Here is a 13,468-nt window from a genome sequence, read left to right on the forward strand (position 1 = left end):
TCACTACTTTCCTCCCCCAACTGCTCTCAGATCCCCTCCCAAAACCTTATAAACCCAGCCCCCCTCTCCAAAACAATATAACATCTCAATTACTGAGAGCATTGTCCCGGAAGATCCACTTCCATATAAAACACTACGAAACTATGAGAAATGCCATGGCAGATCAACTAGTAACGTACTTAAAGCACTAAAATAGCAGACGGTTCCCATCCATTACGGCCTCCCTGCTGAATTGTAGCAAGTCTGTTTCAACAGGCAAAGGAGTTGTGCCTGGCTTGTGCGATGTAGTTCCTGGACCGCCTGCAGGCGATTGCCACGCTAGTGCAGGTGCCTAGCCTCCTTCCGCAGGAATTCTTCCTCAAAATTCAGCACAACCAAGACACAATGAAGTGTCTATGATCAGCATAGCTTGAGCCCATAATACAAAAGGCACCTTTAAATCATTCATTAATTTGAATGCAAAATATATATATTTTTAAATAATCACACAGAGAATCTTTTATTCCCCAAGTGTTTTATTTGGAACCACTGTCTATTTGTTAGTATCACAAATGTAACATTTTCCTGAGAAAAGACAGTCAGTTTTCTTAAGAAATTTCAGGTTATGATAGGCAGGTTCACTATACAAGTAACACTGTGCATACTGCAGCAGATGAACAGTGTTTGGGTTTTTGATAGTGTACTATACCACCCAATGGTTCAAAAAGGTACACATGGTTTCAGACAGAAATTATTTTGCAAACACAGTGGCATCAAAACTATTCTGCATTGTCCTGCATTTCCCCACACAAATCTTCTGCAGGATTATTCTCTCTCGATATGAAACTTACAAATGGGCCATAGGATTGACCTAAAAACAAAAATGAGTAATCCATGCTTCTTGGAGGGAGAATTTGAGATCTAATTTTGCTCATACCAGGGATGGCAAGTTAACCACATCCATCCATGACTTGCTCTTATAAAAGAGGGAGTAAGGATAATAATTTTTTTTATTTCATTCTCTTCAAAATAGTGACAAGATTATACAGTCAATGGTATATATCAACTATTAAACAAAAATGCACACAAAACTGAATTTCTCCTTTAAACTGGATTGAAGTGTACAGCAGCATTTAATTTGTATTTTATCCCGCTTTCAATTTTATTGTGTATATATTATCTATTGGATAAAAATAGGTGAAATGTTCAAGAATTAAAAGAAATTATTTGGGAAAAAAGTTCAATCTGGAACTAAACTTATAAAACCATTTAAGCACAGTTGGCAAGGGTTGTGCCTTCATAAACCAAGCAGTATTAAGCAATTTCAGTCAATGCAAATTGAAATCAGTCACAGCAGTATTTGGTACAATCAATAGGTACAACTGAAGCATGCTTTGCGCAAAAGGCTATAATTTTAATACACAGCAAATGTACAGGATGAGAATGCTGCAGCAGATACTAGTTAGAAAGTGCATAAAGCATGTGGTTTGCTAAATATTATTTGCTAATTTTGCCTGCTAAACTAAATACAGGTCAATGTTAACGCTATAGTCAGTTTTATTAACTAAAAAAAATTGCCTGCAAAAACTTATTTTTAAAAAAATTACAGAAAAGGCTTCCAGCATTTCTTCCTTATGTCATACCTTAAAAAAATGCAAGATCTAATGTAGGACCATTTTACTGTTAAGTAAGCCTATGAATTGCTATCTGTAGCAAAACAGCTAAACTGCTTAGTCTTCAAGCACCAGCCCTTGGCTACTGAAACAATAAATTATTTCAGAGACAGTCTTCCCCTTGTGCTCGTTGGCATTCCAAATGCTTTTGGATCCAGCTCCAAATTTCCTTGTCCAGGGCAGTCTCCAGCTCTCTGAAACCACCTTACTTCCTGCCGAGACCATTACTCACTTTACTCTCAGCAGAGAATTTTTTCCGTTTTGTTACATCCTTGTCTGCTGCACTTGGGTGCAACAAGTCTTCAGAGTTTCCTTCGCCTAGTTAAGAAAAAAAAAGACTATTATGTTTCTGTGAAAGAAATAAAATGGAAGACTATCTTTTACCAAGTTTGCATTATCCACTTTGATTTGTGATGTAATAAAAAGTCTCACACATCAAGGAACTTTAAAGTAAGCTTTAAGCAACTTATAATTATACTATATACAAGAGCAGTCTTCACCATGCCTCTAGGAGAAGCCCTTTTACATACTGAGCAATTCAGTATTTATACTAGTCCAAACACAGGAAGTGACGTATGCACAGGAAGTGAGGTATGCACAGAGTTCACAGTTCACAGGAAATGATGTGCACATAACTTCAACCGGAAGTTATTTATTATTACAATTTGTATGTGTGCTGAGTATTTCATTTATAAATGACATTTGAAGCCTGCATATAAAAAACATGCTTCTGTTCATAGTGCTGCATTTAGCTCAAGTTAGTCATTCTCATTTTAGCTACTAATCTAAATTTATCAATGAAATTATACAAAGCTCAGTCAATTAAAAATGCACACACAAGAGCAATTTATTTACTACCTTGGTTTGCAGAAATAAATGAGCAAGCACATCTCCAAGGTCAAGAAAGCTACCAATAAAAATAACAAAAATGCAACGTCGCTGAACTTGCTCCTGATATACTCAGCTCAACAGCAGTAGTTTAAAACCAGAAATTGGCAAGTGTCCATTACCACTATCTGTCTGTGAACGTTGCTTTGCAATTCTAATCACAAAGTATTTTGTATCAAATAGTTTCTCTGAAGCTACAACTCGAAAGACATCAATACAATAGCAAAATACTGCAGATGCTGGAAATCTAAAATAACAGAAAATGCTGGAAACACTCAGCAGGCCAGGCAGCATCTGTGGAGAGAAACAGAGCCTCTGCACCTGCTTAAAATCTGTTGCATCTCCAACTTTTACCAGTTCTGGCGAAGGGTCTCCGACCTGAAACGTTAACTCTGTTTCTCTCTCCACGGATGCTGCCTGGCCTGCTGAGTGTTTCCAGCATTTTCTGTTGTTATTACTAAAGACATCAAGGCATTTTGTCAGGAATACCTAAAATTCCTCTTTTTGGTTGCTTTATGCCATAAAATAACTGGTAAAAATGAATCCCTCATGTTCTTGAGTGCTAAGATTATCAACATTTCTTCTTCTATCTGTATCTATTTGTTTTGTAAAAAAATAAATAACACCTTTTTGTTTGAAGATAAAGGTCATTACTAATATAGCTCACGGAGCAACAAAGCAGCACCTCCATTTTTCAAATGTGTTGTCAAATGTTACAACCAATTTCCAACTCAGTATTTCTCACTCATTTTAGAAAATAAAACCCAATATAAAGCTGGAGAAAAAAACTGGAGCAGCTCCAAACTATGTGCCAATGTAGGAAAGTTGAACCATTTTAAACGATTATTCTTATAATTTGGATTCATTTTCTCCTTTATGAAACAGGACATTTACTGTGAGCAGTGCAATAGGATATTCACTATTATAAAAACGGGTAGGTCTGGCATGTATTTCCTGGCCTTCATACTTCAAGGCCCCAATGACACCAGGAGACCGTGATTTGAATATATTCATCGAGCACTCGCCAATTTCCAGCGGGTGCGTTTGCCACCTCAGTCAGTGGCTCCATCAAATTCGTGATCAAGGAGTTTGCAGCAGGAATGGGGTGGTAAGTAGATTCCTGTGATTTTAGCTGCTCACCCTCCCAGTTCCTGCCGGGCGGGTAGGCAAGGACGGTGCTGTGTGTTGCGGGGCTCCGTGCAAAGATCCAGTTTGGGGACTGGATCCGCTCTGGACCAGTGCATGGGTTGCACAGCCCTAATGCCATCCCTGACTTCGCTGATGATGGGCAACATACATACAGACCAGCAGTGCAGAAACGAAGTACATCATGCCAATACATTCAGCCTGCCTGGGCTGACCAGTGGCGGCCAGTTACTGGACTCATTCGGGTCCCTAACAAGCTTGGGGTCAAGGATTCCATGCAATTGCATGGGTTGCGCTGCCCCTGCGATTAGGGTTAAAATCAGGGCCTCAGTGCCAGCATCAAGTGCTCTCAAGTTAAGTATGGCATGGTTTGATGCAAAATAAAACTCTCTAAACTGTCCCAAAATATACTTCAGAAGACCATCTCCTACTGCACCAATTTTCAGCACCCTAGCCATTCTGTGTTTCTCTGAGTGCGATACCCAAATGGGAATTTCCAATGCGCAGTGTTATATCAAGGGTAGTTTTCTACTATAAACCCATTCCGAAAACACAAAACTGCCTCCGAGATGGCACTAAATCATCAATTTCAATAGACTTACATAAGATCTTTACATCAACAGTCTAAGAAGATATTGGCTCGGATTTTGCGGTAAGAATAACAGTGAGGCGATCAGCGCTCGCCGTTATTATGGAGTAAATCGGACACCAACATCTGGTGTCCGCACATGCGTAATTAAATGCGGAAAGCAGGAAGTTAATGTCCGATTTGCCCTGCTCCTCCACTTTCTTTATGTCTCTTATCGCTCTCTTAAACCCATCTTTCTTTCCCTCTCTTTATTTTGCTTTCTGTACATGATTTTACATTAAATTAAATATTCTAACTCTGATTTAGACTCTGCGTGCCTCAGTAAGGATTCTTCAATCTGATTGGTTGAAGAGACAAGCTGTTGCTTGCTCTGTTCACACAGGTCCCAGATCCCCTGTAGAAGATGTTGTGCTGAAATGGATCTCTAATTAGCATAAGTTGCCTCGCAAACGTCCACTAAAAGTCTGTGGACAGCTGTAAATGTAATGAACAGCGAGTACCGCTGACTGCAAAATCCGGGCCATTAATTCCATCTCTGGGCTGTATTTGAACCAGGTCCCAGAGGTAAAGGACCAGTGTCCAACCCACTGTAGCACCCAGTTAAAATCGCAATGTTTGATGAGTTCAAAAACAAAATTTAAGAAAACAACACTGCTTTAGTAAATATACATAAAAATGCAATGTAATGGCAGCATCAAAGAAGACAGGGAAGTCCGTCTCAATTTGCCAAGTTATTAAGGAGAAGAATCGGATCTCTATAAAGGAGACCAAAAATGCAGATCACAAAAGGTCAAAGTACCCCTCCCCATTTTCCACAGCAGTATTCAATTTTAAAATCCGCATTTAAACTACACAGCCTTCAGCTGATGTCTAAAGGAAGCTTATGGCTACAGTAAATTAAAAGCTGTAGTGCCAATGTGGCACAGTAAGCAAAATCAACGAATGAGGAACAAAATGCTCACCTCTGGAGACTGGGTTTACATTGTGGTATGTTTCTGAGGGGCAGGAATTATCCTTCATACTGTATTCTTGCCTAATTTGGCTCTTTTAGCAGTAATTGTATTTTTAGAGTACTTATCACCAGTTTGCATTGTCTGTACTGAATTAAACACAGCTGTAATACACTTGTGTAAACATCAATTATTAGGCATCGCCTGAACTAAAATAAGCCAAATTGGAATTCCCTACTGTTACTGTGCCCTTTAACTCTTCTTTCAAGAGAGTGTAATACCTCCTACAATGTCAGACTAACCATTCATTACAAATCTCCCATATATACTTTCTTACAAATTTTTGCAACTGTGATTTGTATAATTATAGCAATTATAACATACATACATGCCGAGTAATTCTAAGAGTTCAAAACTAGCCCATATTTAAAAAAATATTCACATTTATATCAGAGTTGGTCTAACCCTTAGTGTTATGGCCGAGTCTGCTGAGGAGTTCACCTGTCCACCAAAATTCCTTCCAGTTTTTTTGATATATTTGACATGCCACACTGATCTGGATGTGCTTGCGACCATGCCTATAGTCAGTACCAGGCTTTTCGATGGCAGGAAGTGAGGAAAGATGGTCACTGGAGCTAGATTTTAATCTATGAAAGCCTATTTCCAATGGCAGTAAGCCAAGGAGCAGAAAAAGGCTTTGAAGTTAGATTTTAGGAAAATGTACATAAGACAGATTTAATAGGAAAAAAAGGAACTTAAAGTTTTAAAAATTAAAATCCGAATTGAAGGATTTAGTTTAGTTATAAAACTACTCCTGATATTTCTGTAGCTTGGTGTTTATTTTAGCATCACTGCATGACGTGAACATTTAAGAAACCAACTGGGAGACAATTAAAGGTCCAAGGGTTAAAAGGACAGTAGCAAATATAAATTAAAAATTGCACTTTTTAATTCAAAGGTAATGCTTCATTATCCTTCCTTTCTACACACCAACTGTGGCAGAGGACAGGCAGTCACCAGGCCCCTCACAGTCCTGCTCTGGACCAACTGATTGGAAATCAACAAGAGTGGCCCAATGACGACTTGTCTGGTGATTTTCCCACTTTCCCTGTGGCAGGGTGTACGTCCCCATAGCAGAGATAAGAAACTCTGCAGTTTTGAATTCCAGACAGGAACTTGGGTCTCTACTCCATGACACCTCACATTGCGGCTGCAACATACTAGGTCTCTGCAGAGCTACTTTTGATTAGTGGCACAAAGCACGCTGTACCGATTATTAAAGGAACAGAGTTCTTGAAGAACCCAGTGTGTTCCATTCAGTTTTCGTGCAAAAGCGAGTCAAGAAAAGCTCTGTAAATATAGATTACAAAATGTAAACCTAGAGCTATTCAATGGAAAAGTGTTCATCACTGATAATAGTTTAGCAAGTCATCTTAAGTAGGCGGACGACAGACACTAAAACAACTTTGGTCGTATTAACCTGTAGTTACCTTCCTACCTTAATAACTAAAAACCTAGGAAGAGAAGTGTTTCAAAGTGTATACAAATACACAAACCTTTAGCGTATGTGTCCCAATGTAATGGTGAGGAATCGGTGCTGTTGATTGTCTCTTCATATTCACATTCACATTCAGAAAAGGTCTTAAACACAGAAAACATTGAGCAGTGAAATCAGTATAAAGCAGCCATGCTCAGTAATGGTAAAGCAAGATTAACGGTCAATATTTTGCATATCCATGTATTAAAACTTTGGCTGAACAGTCAGCTCCAGAGTGCAGTTACATAGAATTTACAGTACAGAAACAGGCCATTTGACCCAATTGGTCTTTGCCTCTTTATGCTCCACAAGAGCCTCTTCCCACCCTACTTTAACTAACACTATTAGCATATCAAAAAACAGTTAAGAGTTGAAGTGAAACACCATTGTATTTACAATAGCATTGGCCAAACTGGAAATTACTTTGTCTCTATCTCCTCTCTTGTGGGCTGTGATGGATTCTGCTATAAAAGGTTCCATGGGTGCAAACAGGCCTTTTGCACCTCACCCAAATAGTAATTATTCACATGAGCTCCAACAGCTACGGCTAGTTTTCCCTCTTTTGGTGTAACTTATGCCAGAATGCTACTGACAGATTTTAGACAGACTCAAATGGAAGTGGGTTGTTCACATCCTGTTTTTCTGTCAGCTCATTAAGCATAACTTCAGGTGCAAGCTTGGATGGATCTAAAGAGCAGAATAGTGGTGGAAGAGAACAGCTAAGGAAGCATACAACACTACAGTTAGTTAGATAGTCACATATCTTAGTGGAGGTCTGCAGGCACATCTTTCTTTGGGAGAAGGAGCCTACACCAGCAATACATCAGACAAAGCAAGGTCGTTTCATCTTTGTCTATAGATGTGGGTGCAAAGGTACTGGCAGCTGGGCACAGAACATCTCTTGTGCAGCCTGACATCAGTGCTTCTCTTCAAGATATGTCAGTTAAAGGGGAGGGGGAATTCCTACCAGGATATCCAGTGGTGCCTGCTGTCCTGAGGATGGGGATAATTTATATCAATTGACAAAGATTTATTACAATCTAAATGCCAAGAGGAAAAAAATATTGAAGATTAATGGCCGAGTGATGCCAAAAATACATTTACCTTTATATTGCTGCGTCCTTTCCATTGCCTCTTGATTGCTTACTAGCCACCCTGAATGCCTATTCAGTATGAATGTGCTTCTCATTAGACATCCTGCAAACCAGTACAGTAGAGACTGGCATGCAAGCCTGACACACCTTCATTTTAATATTAAAGTTAAGCACCTCTGAGGCAGGCGCTTCCAATGCAACTGGTACTGCCGACCATAAAATGAGTGAGGACGCAAACCCATTTCTGGTGGGGAGGAACTTCGCTTGATATTTCCAACCTTCTCTGGTGTTGCCAGAAAAGGCAGCAGAAAATATTACTTCCGGTGTTGGTAGGCTATTTGTGCATGCCAAGAATCACAGCTGAGGAGCGGAAACCCTGTTAGTTTTCCCCTTCCTAGCCCAGGAACACGAAGGCAAATTGGAACCCTCCTGCTGCTGGCCTGGCCATGATCAAAAATCAAACCAGGGGTTGAACCGGAGATCTTGCTCATTTCTATGGTTATGTACGGCACCCTAAATCTAAATAACCTTAATGCATATAAAGTTCATCAGATGCAACTTCCCTGTATGCAAAAAAAAAAAACTGCTCATAAGCACGAAGAGGAGTGAACTTCCTGTTCAAAAACGTACCTTTTCACGTTGCCCAGAATGTTCAGCGTACCATACCATTCCAGAAAGACAAAGAAAGGTAATGAAAGCCTGAAATGAACAAAACGCCTAATTAGATAGTCCATACTCCCTTTACAGGCTCCAAATCACACACAACTGAACAAAAATAGGCCGTTACCATCTAATATGTTTTCATTTATTTTTGATATTTTACAAAACCGATGCAGGACCACAAAACAATAGTATTCCTGCCTCTGGCCTGGAAGTGATCAAACTCAGAAGACCGCGTATCTTTCTCATCTCTATGGTTATGTACAGCACTGCTAGAGTTTTTAAAAATCACTCCCCCCCCCCCCCCCCCCCCACTTTTAAAATATACTGGAATATAAAACTTGATTTGTGAATAAATTATTCTGGTCTATATACACTATGAAAATTATATAATATAATCAAATCACCCAATTTGTTCAGAGACTTTAGTAACAAAATGATTCTTAGTGAAACAAACAAAAAATGCTGGAAATACACTACACTTCATTCAGTGTCTGTGCAGAGAAAACAGGCTGGGAAGAGACCTGCCTGAAAGTGCGACTAGTCTTTCCTCTCCATGGTTGCTCATGGACCTACTGTGCATATACAGAATTTTCTGCTTTTGTTTCAGATTTCCAGCATTTGGAGTTTTTTTGCTTGTTATTTATATACTTAATGAACTCTGCAAATATTTTCCTTTGCAACAACAAAACAACACACTTTTAATATGTTGGCCCTTAAAGTTGAGCACTTTAAGCTTAAAATCCACTGGATCCAATTGATTAATTTTAAAAATGATGGTATCAAGTACAATATTTAAGGCCACATTGCATTTTTCTTAATGTTATTGTCGCATTTATGAGTGAATGCTAGATATTCTACTTGGGTTCATCATCACCATCCACGCCAGTAAGCAGACCTTCTGTCCCCTAGGACCTGGAGTGTACCTTTACTGATCAAATATCTAGGTAAGCGACAGCAGGACCCAGGGATCGAATAGAGAACCCTTTCCACTGTACAGTGGCTTCTGGGAATGTACCATGTGTTTCTCTTGATCTTCGTAAGCAGATTGAATCGGTATGGTGGTAGGTTAAAATTAAAAAAATTACAAAACCAGACCCCAAACTGCCTCGAACGTGCCCACTTCCTGGGTTGGGGGGGGGGGGGGGGGGGGTGTGGTGGCGGGCGACTAGCCTGCTCTCAAGAGGCGGGGCAGTTATTTAAACATGCTAATGAGGCTGCCTGCCTCAAATTTCAACAGACTTCTAGATTTAACGGCTGCGGGCCAGGTTTCCCAGGACTCAGGAAACCAGACAGCTGAGGGGAGGCGAGAGCAGCTGGATTCAGCGGGCAAGTGTCTTTCTCATTGAAACTTATAAAATTCTGACAGGACTGGACAGACTAGATGCAGGAAGGATGTTCCCGATGGTCGGGGAGTCCAGAACCAGGGGACACGGTCTAAGGATAAAGGGTAGGCCATTTAGGACAGAAATGAGGAGGAATTTCTTCACCCAGAGAGTGGTGAACCTGTGGAACTCTCTACCACAGAAGGCGGTGGAGGCCAGTTCATTAAATATATTCAAGAAGGAGTTGGATATATTTCTTAAGGCTAAAGGGATCAAGGGGTATGGGGAGAAAGCAGGGACCGGGTACTGAATTTGGATGATCAGCCATGATCGCATTGAATGGCGGAGCAGGCTCGAGGGGCCGAATGGCCTACTCCTGCTCCTATCTTTCCAGCACTGCTTGTGGGCCAGGAAGAGTAGCAGTGCTTCACCCCGGCCCCGCAATGCAATATCTGCTTCCTACCCAGTGACCTCCACCCCCCTCCCTCCTATCTCTTTAAACCCCACTCTGGTGATCTCTCCCACCCTCCTCTCTGCTCCGCTCCCTGGCTGTGGCCTCCCAGCACAGGCCTTCCCGCCTGACAGCCAGCCAACCTCTCAATCTGACTGGCTGCCAGCTGGGAAACAGGGAAAGAAATTATTTAATGATGTCCTGCTATTAAATTCTGCAGGACCTTCACGTTAGTCACATTTCCCTGCCGCTACGACCCCCCTACCCCCACCGTGAATATCAAGGCCTTGGTTACCAATCCAGGCTCAAGGTAGAATATAGGTCCTTGCTGGAACCTGCTATTAATGTGGAATTTACCAGAGCAATAAGCAATGAACTTTCTTACCATGCAAATAAGCCAAAGGATGATGTACGGTACCACAGTTTTGGAGAACAAATCTTGACCAGACTTGATGCACACTATTGCTTCCAGAAAGGAAATGGCACTGTTAACATTAAAAAAAAAAGTTAGACAGATCCCATCAATTCAGTCTGAGTCACAGCCAGGTCCACAGTCTAATATTTTTGGGATTTCGTTTTCTGGGTGTCACAAAATGCATTTAATAAAAATAAATTATTTCAAGCTCCAAAAATAGTTTGATATAATAAATTTCATGTAGTGTTGTTTATGGCGAGTCAAAAATGAGACTTGCAATGGGGTGTGAGAGTACTTGGGTGGGCTTGGAGCAGGGGACTACATGAGAAGGTCAATGTTTGGGAGGATTAGAGGTTAGGGAACTGGTATGTGGGAGATTTATTTACATTATATACAAGTCCTGATGTGCAACCAATTGTGTTTACACTATTCATGACAAGAAAACTGGGAGTAAGCTGATCAGAAGGCTGAAATTGCAGTTGGCTGGTTGTAGTGTCGGGAAAGTCCCTAAAAGCAAGGGAAGACTGGGACAGAGGCCTAGGCTGTGAATGGTGCAGATGAACTACTAGGAATGGTCAGCAGACAACAGCAGGATGGGCACCTTTGGAAGGAAGGGCCAGTGCTGGCCCTGGTCAGTAATCAACCCCAAGAGAAGATGCCACAGTTGAAGCACTTAACACCTCTCAAACATTTTCACCTCTTCAGACGCATCAGCAGCAGGAGCTGGTGCCTGGGGTACAAGTACAACTAAGCTGATGCCAAGTTGCGTCCTACAACCCCACTTGCCTCCGCCTTATTTGTCCCCAGCAATACCAGCTTTACCCATCATCAGCAGCAGCTTGTCTCATGACAGTTGAATATTTGAGCAAATCAGCATATTAATTGAACAGATAGTGGTTATTTAAGTCAGTCAATCAGAACAACACTATATATACATTTAAACTGTGACTGATCTAGATGAAAGTAATATGCACTAGATACAAAACTTAATTATAAAGATAGATGGATAGATTTGGAAGTAAACACAGACATACACGTACATTGTACTAAGCTTACTTACTGTTTTGGTATCGAGCTTCAACGAAAAACTACACTTCAGCTAATGGCCCAGAAATTCGGGTCGGGGGCTTCCCACGGGTGCAAGCCCCTGACCTGCACTTACCTACCACGCCGGCCGTTGAGCTGTGGGCCCGCGTGGGATTCCAATCCTGGGCCTCCTCCAACTGCCGGCACGCAGTGCTTGCGTATCCCAGGGGCGCAGTTAGTTCGATGCGTCCCCTGGGATCACGTGGGCCATGGAGAGCCAATGGTAGCAGGGAAGGCTTCATTCATAAGTTTGACAGGAGACCTGTCAAACCTATAAATACTATAAGCCCCAAAACATCACTAAATCTTCAAATAATTTTTTAAAAATCACATTTTTAAAATAAACTATAAATTGCATGAAATAACTATTAAACAATAATTTAAATTTTTGAAAAAATTTATTACATTTTCTAACGGGGCTAAAAATAAGCTTACCTTTCTTTAAAGTATTTAAAAATAATAAACCTGTGGAAAAAATGTTTTAATTTTAAGTAATTCACCACTTACCTTGTAAAAAGCAGGCCTTGCGCCTGCTTTTTTAAAAGTGTAACTCCTAGAGACTTACCCTCCCGGGAAAACCTGCAAAAGAACCGTAAGCTCGATGCGCACACGCTGCCTCTCCTGCGCACGCGTTCCACCTCTGAACCCCTTCTTTTAGGGGAACGGAAGTGCAGTTTCCCGCACATGCGCAGTGCATGCACGAAACTGGCACTTCCATTGGGCTTATGGGCGAGTACCCCATGCGTACTCACCCGTGGAGACCCGAATTTCTGGGCCATTATCCTTCAGCACTGTGCCAGTACACTGCGTGTGTGATACTCATCAACTCCCATCAAAAAGAAAAAGAACTTGCATTTATATAGCGCTTTTCATGACCTCACGACATCCCAATGAGCTTTACAGCCAATGAAGTACTTCTTACGTGTACTCACTGTAATGTAGGAAACGCAGTAGCCTATTTGCACACAGCAAGGTCACACAAACAGCAGTGTGATAATGACCAGCTATTCTGTTTTAGTTATGTTGGTTGAGAGATAAATACTGGCCAGGACACTGGGGAGAAGTTCCCTGCTCTTTTTCAAAATAGTGCCATGGGATTGTTTACGGGCACTTGAGGGGAGATAGGGTCTCGGTTTAAAGTCTTATCCGATAGACGGCACCTCAGACAGTGCAACATTCCCTCAGTACTTCACTGGAGTGTCAGCCTAGATTTTGTGCTCAAGTCTCGAGTCGGACTTGGACCAACAACCTTGTGACTTGGAGGCGAGGGTGCTGCCATTGCCGACACATCAAAGTCATAAATCTATAACTAGTAGTACATCATTCTGTGTTACATTACTCAAACACACTATACAACAGAATGGAAGCACAAAACTTGTAATCTAATTGTACCGCTGAATGTTTTTCATAGAAACATAGAAGATAGGAGCAGGAGTAGGCCATTCGGCCCCTCGAGCCTGCTCCGCCATTCAATGCGATCATGGCTGATCATCCAAATTCAGTACCCGGTCCCTGCTTTTGCCCCATATCCCTTTAGCCTTGAGAAATATATCCAACTCCTTCTTGAATATATTTAATGAATTGGCCTCTACTGCCTTCTGTGGTAGAGAATTTCACAGGTTCACCACTCTCTGGGTGAAGAAATTCCTCCTCATTTCTGTCCTAAATGGCTTAC

The 13,468-nt window shown here is 41.2% G+C and overlaps 1 protein-coding gene across 1 annotated transcript in view; it reads right to left on the reverse strand.

Annotated features, from left to right (window-relative positions):
* Nucleotides 1–497: 497 nt before the first annotated feature.
* The window catches only part of LOC147114727 (phosphatidylserine synthase 1-like), a 57,592-nt gene continuing 44,621 nt past the window's right edge, over nt 498–13,468 (reverse strand). The window contains exons 10-13 of the mRNA XM_085992601.1: nt 10,678–10,777; nt 8,487–8,555; nt 6,782–6,866; nt 498–1,970 (exon numbers count right to left, since the gene is read on the reverse strand). Coding sequence (XP_085848727.1) covers nt 1,858–1,970; nt 6,782–6,866; nt 8,487–8,555; nt 10,678–10,777 — 367 coding nt within the window. The 3' untranslated portion in view covers nt 498–1,857. The remainder of the gene's footprint in view (nt 1,971–6,781; nt 6,867–8,486; nt 8,556–10,677; nt 10,778–13,468) is intronic.

This window comes from Somniosus microcephalus, chromosome 7 (genome assembly GCF_052327205.1).
Source record: "Somniosus microcephalus isolate GS21.2 chromosome 7, FLI_Smic_1.0, whole genome shotgun sequence".
Lineage (NCBI taxonomy): Eukaryota > Metazoa > Chordata > Chondrichthyes > Squaliformes > Somniosidae > Somniosus > Somniosus microcephalus.